Below are 17,905 nucleotides of genomic sequence, written 5' to 3'. Positions count from 1 at the left end.
TTTTTTAAGTCTGACACTAGTCAATTGGCTGTCTCACCCAAAGGCTGTCTTCTGCAGGATTTAAAATTTAATCGTTATTAATCAACCTTTTGAAGTGGAGATTAATGGGAAAGAAAGGTGTGTCGTATTTTCGGAATGCTTGTATTTCCATGTACCCAGCTGTAAACCCAGCGTTACACTCAAGATGCCCACTATTGCCTGAGGACACAGAAGAGCTGGACGTCACCAAAAATCTCCAGTAGAGGAAAAGAAATAATTGTTTAAAAACTCTTAGAGGTGGTTTTATTTATTGGTCCCCTGTAGGTCTCGGTGTCTCAGTTTAAGCTGTTTGAGTGCATTATTCAGGAAATTGTACCTTAAACCTGTTTCGAAAGCAGCTATGGAAATCGGTGGCTGCCTTATTAATGAGGTTCTTGCAGACAAAATGCTTTCCATCAGCTCTCAGATGAAGTATCCAGAGTGAGATGTGTTTATTTAAAACCACTTTTCTCTCTCTTTTTTTTTTTTTTTCTTAAACTGATGTTCTGAGGCAACACTGCAAGATGTGTTGCCAAGATTTTCTGCAAGGAATGTTTAGGGGACAGTGAGAAACTTTGCTTTTTTTGTTTGTTTGTATTTGAGATTGGCTCTTAAAAACCTCTTGACTTCCAAAATCTGACCTTCTAAATCTCTTCTGGGGTGCCAGGTTTTATTTAAAATTGATCTTTACATTAATGGTGTACGGTGCTTAAACTCTGAATAATCAGAGTTAATCAGTTTGAATAAATAAAGGCTTCTGGCCAGCTTCTGCATTGACATTGTTTATGGTATCAGTATGTTGCTGACGGATTCAGTCAAAAGCAAGATTTATCTTTAAGTGACTGAAAGACTGTAAAAATACCAACAGAATGAAATTGATTTTCAGGCACAATGTCCTGTGATGGTATTCAGATTGGGTCTGACTTAGCCATACAGTATTTTTGAATCCCTAACTCACAATAGGACATCCTTTATTGCTAGTGCTTTTACCTTTAATGCAAAGCTCTATAAAACTGTCCTTTGTGTGAGGTAAATCAATATGTATCTGGCACGCAAAAGAAAGCTAACTGACTCTAGAAGTACTTGTTTCATGACTAATTCATGCCATGATAAACATATTTTAATTTCCTTGAAGGGAAGCTGGAGCTGGACATCCCAGCATTGTTTTCTGTAAGCTATTGTCAGCCTGCACACTAGCACTCAACAGATGTTCAGTTCATTTCAATTTAGCCCTAAGTCAAGAGAAAAAGAAAAGCTCAGGCAGGGAAGCATTTTGAAAGAAAGGAATTAAAGTGTTTTATATCTACTCGAAAGGCAGAAAAAACAGGACAACCTTAATTTACTTACTGTTAAGCTGTAGAATCCACAGCCTCATTGCTTTGCAGTTGCACTGGCTGTAACCTTGAGAGGAACATACCTCCCCAGTTGCAGAAGAGGGTAGGAGTTGAAGAGAAGTAAAGCTTCAAATGGGTAATGTTGCTTAAAGTTTTTTGGGAGGGCAGTGTTTCTCATACCAAAAAAAAAATATTAAAAAATAAAAATTCAAGCAGGCTACTGTGACAAATGAGCACAGATTTTTGAGTAGTCTTAGCTGATGCGAGTGAGTCATCAGCTGCTTGGTCACATGTACAGCTTGGTGATTCTTGTGGGATGCCTTAGTGGGGGGAGTAAAGAAAAGTTCTGTAATGGTGTTTGTCAAAAAGGATATTACAGGTTTTATGATAGCAATGAGGAAAACAGGATACCCATCCAGATCCTTTCTTCTGCTGTCACTCTCTTCCCTTTGTTTGAGCTTTGAATGCTGGGGAGGTACATTATACAGTGTGTGAAACATCTAATGGAAGTGAAAATTGAGATTGGCAGGGTTTTACTATTTATCATATGAGTTCACAGATAAAAATTGCTTAGCAATGGTGAACAAACAAAACTTCAGGTGTGGGGTTTTTCTTCAGCTGAAGGAACCTTTTGCTTAAGAAATGGTTATTCACATCCAAACCAGCATGGAAGTTTTGTATTGAAAAAGACTATTTGACGTTTTATTTGAAGTTAACTGAAAGTACAACCCACTGAATATTTCAAAAGCCCATATAATACTTCATGTTTATCTTGAATCTTTCATACATGAAATTCCAAGTAAATTATGAGTGGAAGGGAATTTTGTTATTGCTTACAGTTGTATAGACTTGAAAGAGTGAAGGGAAAATGTGCAAAATCACCCTCCAAACTGGTAGTAAACCTTTGCTCTGTGCCTTATGGATTGCTTCCCTTTTTCTTTCCACTGGATAAAACTGGCTGCTTCAGAAGAGTCACTGCTTTTAGTTGTCTGCTGAGGTTTACTTTTTGGCTATGTCTGTGGCAGGGGTGACAATATGAGGAACTACTTGCATGATATAATCCTATATACGATCACATGTATGTCACAGAAGCATGTGATTGTAATGTCCATTTGTGCCATTTGATGTTATGGTGAAGGAAAATGAAGTGAAAATACAGTATTTCTTTAGAGAGAGCACGCTAAGTTGTTATAAGTAAATCAAAGGGTACTTCATGGTGTACGTTTATCTTTTTAAGCACATTGTCTCTTTGTGGTCACTAAGTCTTGATTTTTACTTCATTTGTCATGCTGTGTTACCCATGTGCTCCTAAGGTCTGGACATGAGACACTTTAAATGAAGGATCAGTCCTTTGGAAGGACTTGTTTGCTCATTGAAGATCAAGGCTGACACAGTCAGTGATGTAGGAGTTGGCAGTGCTAACAGTTTCCACGCTGAAGACTGTTGAGTAAGGTCTGTTTATCAGAAAGTAAGAAAAAAGTCTATCTGTTCTCATTGTGCTGCTGGGAGTAGGAAGCGATCCTCATATAATATCTCTGCCCAGTGGTGTCTGAGGAGCAGAAGCAGGCAGGGCTACTTAAAATGTGATCAAGTGACATCAGCAGGGGCTAGAAGACTACTCCACTGTTGGGCTGTCTTAGGACCTTTCTTGCTGTGGTCTTTTTCTGCTTCTCCTAAGCTATGTCTCAGCTGATCATGGAACTCTCTAGTGGAGCTCAGCTTCAAGACAGCTTTCTTATTCCTGCTCTGTTGGCTGTGACTGAGTAGAAATGAAATTATGGTACCAATTTCTTGTGTGATTTTTGACGTTTTCCATCATTTTGTTTTGAATGAGAGGTACACATTTTCTAATTCTATTTCTGTAGCGTTGGCATTATTGACACCAAAGGAGACAGTACAGGGCTTGGGAAAGAGAAATAGAGAGCACCCAGCCTTTTCTTAGTTCTAAGTAAGATAAATCAAAACTTCTGAAGTCGGAAGGCTAGCTAAGAATCCATCTGCCTTTTTTTTCATTGCAGTATACATGAAGCTTAAGATTTGAATCTGCTATGACTGACCCAGACGTCCTCACTGAGGTCCCGGCAGCTCTCAAACGCCTTGCCAAATATGTGGTGCGTGGCTTTTATGGCATTGAACATGCTTTGGCTCTGGACATTCTCATCAGGAACCCCTGCGTGAAGGAAGAGGACATGTTGGAGCTCCTTAAGTTTGATAGGAAGCAGTTGCGAGCGGTGCTAAACACCCTCAAGGGTGACAAGTTCATCAAATGCAGGATGAGGGTAGAGACGGCTCCAGATGGCAAAACCACCCGTCATAACTACTACTTCATCAACTACCGCCTTCTGGTGAACGTGGTGAAGTACAAGCTGGACCACATGAGGAGAAGAATAGAGACGGATGAAAGAGACTCCACCAATCGCGCCTCTTTTAAATGCCCCATTTGCTTCAGCACTTTCACAGACTTGGAGGCCAACCAGCTGTTTGACCCCCGGACAGGTAAGAGTACACATAACAGAATGTTCTTGTTCTCTTCATAATCAAGTAAGTGCTGGACTTCTAGGAAACAGGAGAATTCTCTTGAGTTCAGTCAGAGCTAGAGGGCACTCTGTTTCTGCAGGTGGTAAATGTATGACCAAAATACAGAAGTAATGTATACAGACTTGTATAGTCTGTACAGGCAAATAGCAATGTTGGTAAAATGCTTGAGTGACAGGCAGTAGAGAAATGGAGGTCTTAATCACAGTTGAATTCAAGGGCGAATAAGGCAGTCGGTCCTTGTTGGAAGCTGATAGTTTTTCAGTGTAACCTGGTTGCAAGGAGTGAGTTGTTACCATTTATTTTTTCCTAGCCAGTTCATTATACTGTACAACCTTGTTTCCCCAGTGTAAAGCAGTCTCACAAAAGTTAAAGGAAATTAATTACAGACTTGTCTGTGGCTGGGAGTAAACAAGATTCTTTTTCAAGTGTGTGTCTCGGTCTCAGTGGAGGTGCATATTTGTCTCATGCATACGAAATAAGAATCTTTTTTGGGTGTCATTGTCTACAGGGACAGTCCAAATACTTTGTCTTCTATGCCAGGGAAGAAAGGAAGAACACCTGCACCTGATGAGATCCTTTCTTGCTAGTCTAATCTGGGATTGTTTTGGGGGGAAAGCAGGGAGCAGGTGTTGGGTGTTAGGCTTCCACCTTCTTAATTACTTTTTTTTTAATTTTTCCTTTTGAATTCTCTGATCTTTTCTAGAAAAAAATAAAAGAGCAAAAGTCAGGAGAGTTCTCAGAAACATTGGAGTGTGGTATATTTTTTTTCAGATACATGAGAAACTGTAAAATTTCACTGTTTAGAGTTACTGAAGCTTTTAATTTAGGGTTAGTGATGTCTGCTTTGGAGAAGGGCAAACACCCAACAAATGTTCAGCCTATCATTTTCCCTCTTTCCTGCCTTCAAAGATCAAGAGCTTTGAAACTCCTTTTACTTGAACAACCATGAAAATGATATTTAGTACTAGGGGAACAGAATTCACTAAGTCAAGTAACAGCCATTGCTGTAATCCAGCACAGCTCTCCGAGTAGAAGTTGCTCCCTCCTGGAGCACCGAAACAGCAGTGCCAGCACAGATTTTCTGTGCTCACCACTGAGTATAGAAACTACATGTTCTCTCTACAACAATGATCATCTGTGGCAGCTACAGTTGTGGGTGTCAGGCTGAAGGGGAACAGTGCTTTTGGAGTTTGCTCCAGTAAGGAGAGAGCAGAGAACCTATACAGAGGACAGACGTAGTTGGGACTGCATACTGTCCTCCCAAGGGGACCTGTAAGGCTCTGCACGTAAATCCTCCCGGCCTGTGTGGGCGGTGAGTTCCAAGAGCAAAGAACTGGCTTTCGAGGAGATGCAGAGCACAATAATGCTGGGATTCAGCTTTGACAGCAGGGTCTGTGCTCCAGGAACTGATGAGGTCAACCAAGGGTTTGTCTGCAGCACAGGCACTGGCTGCCTTCACAATGCAAAATCGTTCACTGGCACACGGAGTGTTTTGCAGTTTTGCTGATGGAAGGAAAGGTTGAGTGCTGTTTTCCCAGCAATTCCCAGCAGCTGGTTTCTGTCAGTATTAATGCAAGTAATAAGATAGCCAGTTTACCTTCACTTACTTCAATAAAAACATTCCTGTCTAGAATTTATGTGTATTCTGCTTCTCCTTATTTAACTTCAGAGTCAATGATAGCTTCATCTAGATGGTGCATGATGATGCCGTTTTGTTCTCGAGAGCTTTTGCATGGAATACCAGTTTGGATAGGGCTTTCCAGTCTGTGTTTAAGAAGGGCTCATACTGTCTCCAAACTGTGAGATACCCAGAATGGAAACAAGCTGCTAAATAAGTGAGCAGTTTTGTTTTTGGTTTTTTTTTTTTGTTTGTAGTGAGAATGGCTGCTTTATGTTGCCGTGGATTGTGTTGTCTGCATGTTTGTCTGAAATTCCATATCAGAAAAGAACTGAGACACCTTTGGGTTTCTTACAGAGGGAATCATAGAATCATTGAGGTTGGAAGAGACCCTTGGGATCATCAAGTCCAACCATCTACCCTACTTTACAAAGTCCTCCCCTACACCATATCCCTCAGTCCCTTAAACACATCCAGGGACGGTGACTCAACCACCTCCCTGGGCAGCCTATTCCAATGCCTGACCACTCTTTCAGTGAAAAATTCCTACCTAATGTTCAATCTAAACCTACGTTGTTCAATCTAATGTTTAATCTAAACCTACCTTGTTGGAGCTTGAAGGGAGCTTGTGAGCGCAAGGCATGTAGAGGAGCAAGGTTTGTTGGACAGTGAGTAGCCATCCTTTTCCAAGGATATCTGTAGCTCTGATCAGCACTCTACACAAACATCTCCCACGCGTTGACACTCATGGCAGTACAGCTGCTGAAGGGTAGCTGAAAGCCACGTGAATCTGTCACAGTTGACCTGAGCTGCTCCTGGATGGCAACCATGTTCATAAAATTTTGTGAATTAAAAGGCCTGCAGGGCCAAAGTCTGTTAGTCTATGGAGCAGGTAGAGCATGGAAGGCATCCTCTTCACTAGTCTAGACTGAGCTGCGCTTAAATTGGCAATCTCTTGTTAAAAGATGGCCTGTTCTACTATCTGTTTCTTGTCCTTATCAGTCAGAGCTGGGGGTGGTTAAAATGTCCTGTGTTTTCTTCTGCTTTACTTTCCTCTTCCCTAGTTACAACTCGAATGCAAACTCTAAGCAATTGTTGTAGAATGAAAGGGTTAGAAGAGGAGGTTATTGCTCTTGCCCTTCCTTATCAGTGATGGTGAGGAGGTTTCCAGGATCTCTCTGTGCCTGTAGTCATTCTATCGCAATTTGTGAATTAAGGGTGCCTGTGAAGAGCCTGTCTGTAAGTTGGATCTGTAGTGCTCTTTAATTTTTACCACAGCATCTGTGGTTGTCTGTTGGCTTTAGCAGAGGTTTGTTTCTTAAAGCTTACAGGCTTCAAATGGAGGCCTTTTCAGCTCAGTGCTTTACTCCATTTGTGAATAATTTTGAAATAAACTGAGATGTTTATTTTTTCATCAGAAGAGGTAATTATTGGTGTTTTTGGCAGGTGGAAATGTGTCTGAAAGAAAGTATTTGATAGTAAGAAGGGTATGTTTTCAGGGTACATAGGTATGGATGTGTTATGGTTGCTGTTCATCCAAAATAGTTTTTAACAGAGTAACAAGTTTGCTAGTAAAGTGATTTTAAATGTAGATTTTAAATGGTATAAATGTTACTTTAAGAATGTGAACTCTTTGTTTTTAAAAGTATTAGATGATTTTTATCCATCTCTTCTTTTCTGCCATTAAACATCTCAACCCCAAAAAAGCTCCAAAAACTTATGCTGTCAAAGTTTGGACAAATATTATCTCGTACTTGTAGGAAGATCAAGGACAGTTAAAGAAACTGTCGGATGGTGAAAGTCAAGGTAATGAAAAAACCTAGAGTTTTGCTGCTGCTTCAACTCACAAAGTGAAAATAAAAGAAGCGTGTTGTGTTGAAGAAGTCACTTGGTTTTATGACCAGTGAGTGCCTGCTAGCTCTAAGCATGGTGTGCTAAGGTCATGAGTTTTAGCCCCACATCTTCTAAATGAAGAGCTTGAACAGGTCTCCAGATACCACACTTTGTTGTCCTCAGTGGCATTTTTTACTGTTGCCTCCAAAGAAGTGGCATCAGTAACTGCTGCTTTTAGAGACAAACAGCTTGGACACGGAGTGCTTTTCTTTTGCAGAAGTTTGCTGTGGAAGCTTGTAGCAAAGATAAGAACTTTCTGATTCAAGAGGTCACAGATTTGTGGTTTGCCCATTGACCTGGCAGTGCCATTGGCAGGAATTGCTGCAGGCTGGGTTGTTATCCTGAGCAGACAGTTCTTGCCCACTTTTGTGAGTGTTCTGAGGTCTACAGATAGAAAAACACTAATGCTGTATGAACAAAGTGTTACATCTAGCCTTGTGTTTCAGATGGGATGACTGAGAAGGGGAAAAGATTGTAGATTTCCTAGAGTCTCCTGATGTAGGCACTTGAAATACAGATCATTACCTTTCACTTGTGCCATGATCTGTGGTCTGATATTCTTCACTCTTTCTCCTGCATGCTAGTGATTGCATGCAGCGGCTGTTCTGATGGAGCCTCATGCAGGTGGAAAGCTGCAGCTGTTCCCTTAAACAAGGTAAGAGCAATCTCCTGAGGCAGGGATGTACTAGAAAAAGTTCAATGGAGTAGTGGTAAGGCAAGCCAGATGTTCAACGTGTGCTGTGAATAACACTGCTGAACTTCATCTGTTCCCAGACCTGGTCTGACAGTAGACACTGACATTAAGGGTTTTTAAGTGTTTCACCAAGGGACAGAATCAGGCTCCTACTCACACCTATGGGAAGACTTTTCTTCTTGGTTCTTTTCAATGTAGAAACTACAGAAATTTGATTTCTGTAGGCCAATTCTTGAAATTGCAGAGCAATCAAAACAACTCGATACCATCTTGTGGATTTGATTTAAAAAAAAAAAAAAGAAAGAAAATCTTGGAGAATTAAATATACACAAGTCTGTACTTCGGAGTGTGGGGAGGACAGGAGGAGCTGCATTGTCTCGCCCAGTAGAGGGAGCTGTCTTCTCTATACATATAGGCTTGGGTTGATTAATTTATTGAATGTCACAAAATTGGGAATTATGTTCATGGGTATGTGTTCTGTAGCATGATTAATTTGGCCTGCTTGGGGAGGGTCTCTCTGATGTATCTTGTTCTCATACCCTAATCATATTTGTAAATCTAGTGTAGTGTTGGAGTTGACTCTTAAATTCAAGGTCAATTTGAAAGGAAGTATGTGACTAGAAACCACAAAAGGGAGACTGGAGATGAAGCAAAAGAGTGACAGAAATGAGATCTTGCAGTGCATCACACTGTTATTCAGCCCTGGGTTTCCTTAGGTATTCTAAATAAGAAACTATATGGGGATACTCACCAGCATAGCAGATAAATTTGATGTTAGAAACAAAATACAAGGCTAGAAAAAGTAGGTTTTGCTCTGTTCTCTTCTACCTTTGTAATAAAATTTTTATCCAGTCTTGCTTTTTCTTTCACTTCTGTTACTGTGAAGTAAAATCTTGATGTTACAGTATATTGTAAATTTACAGTTGATCTCTTTTATGTACACCTATACATTAAGTGTCCTCATGATAATGTTGAGTTAGGTAAGATGTGAATAATAGTAGAAAGAAAAAGATGAAAGGTAAGTAGGTAACATGAATCAGGAAGATGATGCTGTTGGGATGTTCTTAATTGCAATTGTAATCACTGGAGTGGTTTGTTGTTATTGAAAATAGCAGCTAATTGCTTGTCTACTCTTTGCCCTCCCACAGTTTGCTCTTGGTTTGGTGAATGATTTTGGATATAGCTGTCTCACTGTTCCTGAAGATGCACTGTAATAGTAACATACTGTGAATCTGGATCCCTTTCTTATTCTGTGTGCTGATACAAAATTTAATGTGGGAATAACAGAATGAAGGTGGCAATATCAGTTCTATAGAAGGGAAGACAACACCTTGAATTTCATTTTAACCCCACTTGTTTTCCTGCCAGCCTCTCACATGTCATTTGTGTACTTCATAACAGAATTGCACGTAATCTCTTCAGAGACTGGTTTTCTGCACCTGTCACAAGGTACCTTATATCACATTCAGGCAGCCTGTATGCAGCTGAGCGTTTGAATGGTTGGGGTCCCGTTACTGAGATAGAAATTTGACTGGTCTTTGATTTATTTTTTTTGCCTTGGTCTTATGTGTTGGTTTCTAGAGCTACTGCCTTTTCTTCAGAGTGCTCAGCTTCTCACTTCATCCTCAGTGAGCTACTCAGAACACATCCATCTTCCCTTCTTGTTTTGAATTTCCACTTCCTCAGACAAGTTCTACACTAGCTTCAAATCTTCATCTGATTCAAATTGCTTTTGAGCCTGTCCTATCTGTTTTGTTAACTTTTTCTTATGCTTTCCCTTCTCCCTGTTTTTTCCTTGGCTTTTCTTGTTGGAGCTCTTGTGTCCATTTCTCATATGTCTCTGTTCTGTCCCTTCTAGCCATTAGAAGAAATAAATCACTTAAAGTGAATATATAGAATAAATGGAATAAATGGCTCTATGTAGTCAATCCTATTTGATCTTTAGGCTGTTGATTCTTGTCCTTTAGATTCAATGATCTTCAGAACAAGCATTCTGGATAGTTTTGTCTACCATGTACTGCTATGCATGTGCTATGTGATACTACAACAATTTTCAGCTTTTTACCAGCCAAGCTCAGGGCTTAAAGTCTTTGTAAATTGGCATACCAGAAACTTCCCTTGAAGAAGAAAGGATTCAGAGCAATTCTGTTTTGAAACAACTTCAAATTCTGTGAATATTTTTTTTTTATTGTTGTTAGCTTTCCAAGTGTATGTAAACCCATCAGTGTGATTTTTCTTGACTTTACAGGCACATTGTGTTGGTCTGTGCTGCCACTGAGAGCTTTTGGCAAACACCAACAGAAGGAAACTGCCCATGCTCTGCTTAGTTTCTGTGTTTCTATTCAAATTTCTGGCAAAAGCTCCATGACTGTTCCTGTCAGCTTTCCTCTGCTTCAGCTTGGTAAGGCCTGGAGACACAGGGAAGGGAAAACTGAGAAAAACATATCAGAATTAATGCATTTTTTTCTAAAAACAAGAATACTCTTTGAAATCACTGACAAGGGGTGTGTAGGTTCCATCTGTAGCTTGAACTTTGCGGGCTGGACACTCTCTCTGGAAGATAACCATCTAGTCTAAACACAGATATCTCAGCTTCGTGGAGAAATAGGTGAAGGTAGTGTTAGAGCCTGTGCTGTGCAAGACATCAGACCAGAGGATTTTAAGTCACTGGAGTAATTCAGAAAAGCTGTTGCCTGCAGAGTGCTGGCTGGTCACTTCCCTGTATTCCACGTTGACCTCTAGCTGGTGTGCTGTGTCTCCGAGATTAAAAAAAGAAAAAAATCTGATAAACACATGCCCTGACTTACAGTAGTGATACCATTTATATTTTTTTTCCTCTGCAAAGGACATTTTATTATTAGAAGTGCAGGAAATAATTGCCCTTCAAGTAAAGGTTATCACTTTACCTTTTCTCTGGGCTTTGCAAATTGAAATAGATAACAGCAAGAAGATCTCTGTAAAATCTGTGAATATTGCTAAGCCATTTGCAGTGATGAAAGCCGGCCTGCAGCGTTCCTGTCTTTTACTCTGGTAACTTGCTGTTCTTTTGAAACTGCATCCTTGGTAATACCATCTGCAAAGTGTGTCATCCTTTTAGGCATGGGAATCTGTAAGTCAGATCAGGAGCTCATGTTAGAATCCTGTAACTTGTGTTGCAGTGTCTCTGTTAAATGCAACTTGAGGGTATATATACCACAGTATGGTGGCCTAGTTGGTGTTTTGGTGTAATCTTCCTGATTGAAGTTAAAAAAAAAAAAAAATTAATTCCTAATGGGCTTCCTTTGGATTTTCCCCTCTGTCCAGTTGCATCTTTCTCTGCTTACTGTCTGGCTCAGTTTATCCACAGTAGGACAGAAGGAAGAACTCTGACAGAGTTGCTGAGGTTATGCATATGAGGTGGAGCAGAAACAGCTCTTACTGAGGAAAGGATTCCTCTCTTCTTTTCCATTTTTATATTGAGTATGTATTAAATCATCTGGCGCTTCTGAATGATTAATAATTGGATGTATGGCTCATGCAGTCCATTTTTTTTTGGAATGCTTAATTCAACCTTTTCAAGAGAAATGTCTTTGGATGCTCAAAAACTCTGTTACAGTATTTTTAATTTAGTTGGGCTAAAAACAGTCTGCACACTGAGATGAATGAGCAACTCATAGTGCTCCTCTAGATAATATAAAGTGGTTCTGAAGGTGATTTTTTTTTTTCTTTTTAAGACATTGAATGTTAAATTGCTCTCCTCCTCTAATTGCAGACCCAGGTCAGCAGGATTGGGAAGCTGTAGCATGAAACGTAGATTAATGTTGTTGTTGTAAAATGAAGAAGCAAATTTGGTTGATACCTTTTGCACTTGCTGGAGTTTGCTACCTAAACTATGCCCAAGACATAAATACGTCTAGGCAACTGTGCGCATACATTGCAGGCTGTGATCAAGTTGCTATTTCATAACTGAGTTAGGCACTGCTGTGCCCTTGGAGCACCCTGCATGCCTCCCTGATAACCTGCTGAGGCCCCCTGGCAGAGCTTATTAGCTTGTACCCCATACAGTGCTCTAAAGGAATTTATTTTAAACTGCTGCCTGGGTCCCTGGACTGTTTTTGTATAGCCGTACTTAGTCTTTGGCCAGAAAAAGCTACTGTCCTTGTTTTTCAAATTAAGATCAGAGTAATACGGCATGGTTTTGTTTTCCCCCAGAGTTCTCTCAGGGCAGAGGCCCATCCTGTACAGAAATTCGTCTTCCAGCACACACTGCAAGTCAGGCATGGTGCTGGTGCATTGTCAATATTCCCTGAGTGGTGGTGAGATGGCACAATAATACTATAATTATGGTGGTCAAAAAATGGTACCTGTGAACATGGTGACAGTGAAATGCAATAGGCGTCTGTATGAATCCTTTATAAGTCTGTAAAGAAGTCTTACAATATTGAGAAATACGTGGTAAAAGGGACTTTACCATGAAATACTTCATTATGTAGATTCAATCATCTTTACTTCAACTATTCACAAGTTCTGCAGGGTGAAATGGAAAGACATAGTATCTGTTGTCGTCTGGTATTTCTTCAAGAGAAAGTATTTTACTTAAGGATTTTTATTTTTTTTTTCATTTTTCTGCATGTACCTCTCTGATGCACCAGAGATGTGTTTGTCTTTCTGCTGCATGGAGGCACACAGCAGAAACTTCTTGGCCAACCTAACATCATATTCTGAAGGAGTCTTGTGGGAGCCCTGAACAAAATGTGGTTTAAACAAGTAGATATAGAAGTCTTGAAAACATTACTAAGCTGTACCCAAACTCTAGAAGACAAATGAAAGGTGCCCAGAAAGGTTTCCTGAAGCCAGTTCCATGGTTAGAGTTCTGACTTGGTTTGAGTCTTTATAATATATTATTTTTGAGGATGAGAAGTAGGTCTTCTACAGACAGAAGTAGAAATCATCTTGCAAGGTAAAATGTTATACATTACCTTTGCAAGGTAAAGTGTTCCAAGTTAAGTCACTGCTTATTAAAGGAAGATGCCTTCTCAGGCAGGCCTAATTTTCAGTACCTCTAGTGAAGTAATCTTCTGTTCTTTGGTCTTTTTTTCAATGCCTGAATTTGAGAATAACCTGACAAAAAGCAGCTGTGGCAGACAAGTGAAGAGAGGTGGGAAGGGAAGAGAGTCTTTGTTTTGCCAATCTGGTAAAGTGCTTTTAGGTTGGTGTGGGTTGTTGGTTTTGGGGATGGGCTGTGCATTTTTGTTTTGGGAATTTTGGTGGTTTGGTTGGAGGCTTGTTTGGTTTTTTGTTTGTTTATTTGGCACTTTTTTGAGTTTGTTCGGGGTTTTGTTTTGCATTTTGCTTTTTTGCACTTTAAAGGCATGAATGCCTTTTTTCATCTGTTGAAAAGGAGGTCAAAGTTGTCCCTATTGCCAGTTAATTTTGTACTCAGGAGGTGTACATTTGAACCTTGATTTGTGGGTTTGGACTAATAGCCTTTTCCACTAATCCGTTACATTGTCTGAAAAATTGACGACTTCCCCTCTGGCAGCATTCAAGCTGTTCTTTCTGTTATCATGTCAGTTCAGACTGGTTTCCCAGCTTACCAAGAAATAGCAGTTGTATGAATGAGTGAGAAACATGGGGTTTCTATAGCGAGCTCATCAAATGTGCTGCAGGGGCTCCAATGAGGATGGTTTCTGCTGGCTGCTTTTCACAATAGCCGAGTATTGTGAGGACAGAGTTGCTTGCAGAAACATGCCAAGCAAAACTGCAGCAGGTGCCCTAATGGAAATGCTTGACAGCTGGCAGTGATGCCATCCCCCTACATGCCAAACACACTTTTTTTTTTTTTTGCAGTTGCCATCCACACGTGCCCTGCCAGCACACAAAATCAGCTTTCTGTCACGTACAAGAATAAGAACTATTCGTGTCCTTGCCAGATTCAAGCTGGTTCTTAAATGTGGTGGATGGGTTTAAGGGTTACCAATAGCAAACTCAAAATTCAAAGCAATATTGAAGTTCATTTTAATAGGAAGTTGCTGGTTCCTTCTGCTTTGTGTGATGTTTGGGGGCAAGAAATTCAACAGCTGGTTTTCTAAAAGAGTGATGAAGTACTATGAGCTGTGTGCACATCAGTATAGTGTAGGAGAAATGTAGGCACAACATTTAGGAGACTTGTCCAGAGATTTGAGTAGATTACAAAGTTTGGAAGAGAAGCAAATGGTCTTTGCTTCTGTTAGCCTTCTGTTAAACTACAAGAGGGACTGATCTTCCACTGTGTCTGAAGCTATTGTACTTTTCAAAAAGGTTAGGTGTATGAGTTGGAATTTACTCTCAGAAATACTCTTTCTGAATTTCTCAGAAATGCTCTTTCTGAACCTGTTCACGTGGCCTGTGAGGGATCTATGCTTTGGTGGCCTGATTTGCATGCTTGTGGCAAAGCAACTCTTGAAAAAAGGTGGCAGGAAGAACACAAGTGTGAATTCTTCTAGAAGACCCTTCCTTGCTCACAGACTGACTGTTGGTTGTCATTGCTTTCTTTAGTCAGAAGTGCAGACAGCCTGGTGTATATCTAAAACTTGCACAACTGAAATGGAGAACCAACAGTATATACCAGTGTTGAACAGATTTGTATTTAAAATGTTTGAAGGAGCAAAACTGTTCCACAAGCAATAGTGCTCATTCTATTTCTTGCTACCTGTTTTCTGAGGAGTAGGTGCAATTGGGAATGCATGTAGATAATATGTGCATTTTCATTGCCTTTTTTTTTTCCTGGAGTCCCATTACAAAATAAAGCCAAAAGTAACTAAGTTTTATATCCATAGGCATGCTGCTAATCAGTTACCAGCTATGAACATTAAAATATTTGTCTGAATTTGTTGGAAGTTTGATATGTCTCTGGGTTTTTACTGATAGTAACCTATCATTGTCAAATCGTGTAAAATTCTTAATTTCTATTCCTAAAATGGAATAAAACTCCTCTGAACTCCACTTCCATCAGTATAGAGTTGCTCATAAATACATATTGCCACTGTATTTTTCAGTCTTGCTTTAAGCATTCTAGGGATTCAGTATAGGCCTCATCACTGACTTCAGGAGAGTATTTTGCAGTGTGAAAGACTTTATCTGGAGAGCTATGTCCTGTTGCACAGAACTCATCTTTCACTTGTGGACGTAATTATCTTTCTCTCCGCATTGTCCCCCACAACTGTGGGCTGAAATTGAACCAAAAGAACAAAAGTATGCTGAGAGTCTTCATACTGACACTCCCTTTTCCTGAGAGTGTCAGATTCAGTATATTCTTTTCTGGTTATCAGTCCGTGTGCTTCTTACCCATTCTAATTATACTCTTCCTTTTTTAATTAAAATGCTATTCCCATGGTCATGCTCTCCAAAAAGGGGCTGAGGAAGAATTTTTCTGTTAATAACATGAGAAGAAGCATTTGGGCTGGATGCTTATTCTGTTAAGGTCTCAACACATAACAGAAATGGTTAATATTTGATGAAAGTCATTCTATTGAGTCATATTGGCTATGCAGATAAGAGAATTAATGATTTTGCTGCTGGACAATCAAGCTTTCTTGCCATCTAGAAGTAACAAGATTTTTTGCTTGAAAAATGTGATATTGGGGAAGAGGAAAGAGGAAAATGAAAATGGAGAGATTAGGGGATCGCAAGTGCAAGACAATATTCATTTTCTAAGATAAGTAAACAGTCCACTGTTCCACCCAACATGTGCTCTTCAGGGAGAGGCAACAATAGCAAGAGGCATGAAACCTACTTGGTGAAGATTTGCATTTCAAAAGGATTGGCAAGGCTTTTAATTCCCTCCACCAGGGATGGCCAGGAAAGGCATTTCGTCAGAACATAGCATCCTGTCTTCAATGATTAAAGGAAATCTGGGTGTAGGAAGGAAATAGCTGCTTTGGCAGAAGAGGAGAAAGCTCAATAATACAAAATCGCTCTGATAAAGCCAGTCTAAAATTGCATCATGGAAGAATGTTTCCTCTTTGCAGTCAAAAATTTTCTTCCTCCAGGGCTGTTTAATAGTTTTATTCTTACTCTGCTGCTTGTTCCTGGGGACTTAACTGTGGCTAATAAAAGCTGTTTTGGTTGTGCTTATAGGTGGAGCTAAGGCAGACTGTCTTTTCTGGATTATCTTTGCTGTCAGTATGAAATAGTATAATCCAGCTTAATGAGATAAAGGGTTAAACTATTCTGCTTCTGAAAACATTCTTATTGAGAAGTAGTTACATGCTGTTATCAGTTTTCTGCATGACTTGAGTATATAGATTCTAACGTCCGTGATTACGGGAATACTTGAATACTATAGTTTTAAGTTGCAAAGAAGATTAGCAACTTCTGAGTGTAACTCGCTGGAGTTGAGAGAAGAGAGACCTGCTTTTTAATTTCCATAATAATTGCACTGAGCTGGTGAAACTGATTAAAAAGGGGTTGCTTGTCTATCCTCAAACCTAAAAAGGAGCAGATGTAGGATCTTGCAGTGAGTGGAGGACAAGGATGTAACTTGCCCATAAAAGACAAAGGATTAGGTGATTTGTGATACTTCACTCAAGCTGAAATGGAGAGCTGGCAGTCTCAGTGGTTCTCCGTGCTTTGTGAACAAGATCACAGGAATATATGATTATTGTTGGGAAGAGACCGCATCAACTTTAAAAACAAACAAAACCCCACATTTTTTTCATGGAAGTCAGTAACAGTTGTAATTAAATTGGCTGAGGTGTTTGTGTATATAAAAATACTGATGTAAAATCTTAAAAATGCCAGAAACTGATGAAGGAAGAGGAGATAATCCTCACCTCCTGTATTTGATGTTTTATAAGCTAAAACTTTCAGAAGACTTTGGGGTGGTTCTGTGCTTGACTCAATCCTTTTTGGGATTTTAAAGTATTTAACTTGGGGAGATCTGTGTGTGCTCAACAGAGTCAAGCTGCCTACTGTCACCCCAATATTTTTATGTGGAAACTGAATATTGGGTGTCCAGGCTGGAATGTTTTTTTGCTGAGGAATGAGTTGCCTCTAGTCCTTCCTCTAGGCCAAGGGTCTTGCCACTGGTCAATGCTTTTGTGTCATCTTAGTCTGCCTGGAGCAGAAAGTTAATGACCCACAAAAGCAGTAACTTGTAGAGCAAACAGGAACTTGCTGCTGTCAAGCAGGGAAATCTGCTGTGCTCCTAAGCAGTTTAAGATTTGTTTCCAAACTGTAATCATCATCTGAATCCATAGTATACATTCAGGAGTTTGAGTGTTAAGGATTTACTGCCTTGTCTGTTGTCAAGACTGCAGTGGTTACAGCCTAATGGAGGGACAAACAGCTTCAGTTGTGGGATTGAGAAGATGTGGCTGAGCCTAAGCTTGACTCATGCCCACATCAGCATGCAATTTTGGATCCTCCTAAATGTTCCCTGGGTGATTCTGTCATTTAGATACCACAGCAGAAACTTGCAGGTTGACACACTGAGCATGAGCTTCAGAGATCCTCCCTTCTTCTACCACATACTTGTATTGCTTTATGACTTAGTTCTCCATATTCAAAATGGGAAATGTATAACACCTTTTCTTCACACTTGCTTGATTTGCCTGGTTAGACTGGCAGCTTTAGAAGCAGAATTTTTCTTACCAAGTGTTTTTTTTGCAGGTCTCCCAATTCTGTGCAATTCTGGACCTCTAGATCCCACATGAATAGGACTGATGCCTTAAAAATACTAATGAGCCTCTGGTGGTCTTCCGTGCTGTTCCAGAATTTCAGCTTTATGTTTAACTAGAAGACAAAATTATAAACAAGGGTTTACAGTTTTCTGAGGTTCTTCTATCTTTG

At 39.9% G+C, this 17,905-nt stretch overlaps 1 protein-coding gene across 1 annotated transcript in view; it reads left to right on the top strand.

Annotated features, from left to right (window-relative positions):
* GTF2E1 (general transcription factor IIE subunit 1) overlaps positions 1-17,905 on the top strand; it is a 55,535-nt gene that overhangs the window by 5,150 nt on the left and 32,480 nt on the right. The window contains exon 2 of the mRNA XM_014957297.1: positions 3,371-3,848. Within this exon, the coding sequence (XP_014812783.1) occupies positions 3,401-3,848 (448 nt within the window). The 5' untranslated portion in view covers positions 3,371-3,400. The remainder of the gene's footprint in view (positions 1-3,370; positions 3,849-17,905) is intronic.

This window comes from Calidris pugnax, unplaced genomic scaffold (genome assembly GCF_001431845.1).
Source record: "Calidris pugnax isolate Ruff unplaced genomic scaffold, ASM143184v1 scaffold225, whole genome shotgun sequence".
Classification (NCBI taxonomy): domain Eukaryota; kingdom Metazoa; phylum Chordata; class Aves; order Charadriiformes; family Scolopacidae; genus Calidris; species Calidris pugnax.
Note: the sequence above shows the minus strand (reverse complement) of the source record. Positions and strands in the feature narration are given on the sequence as shown.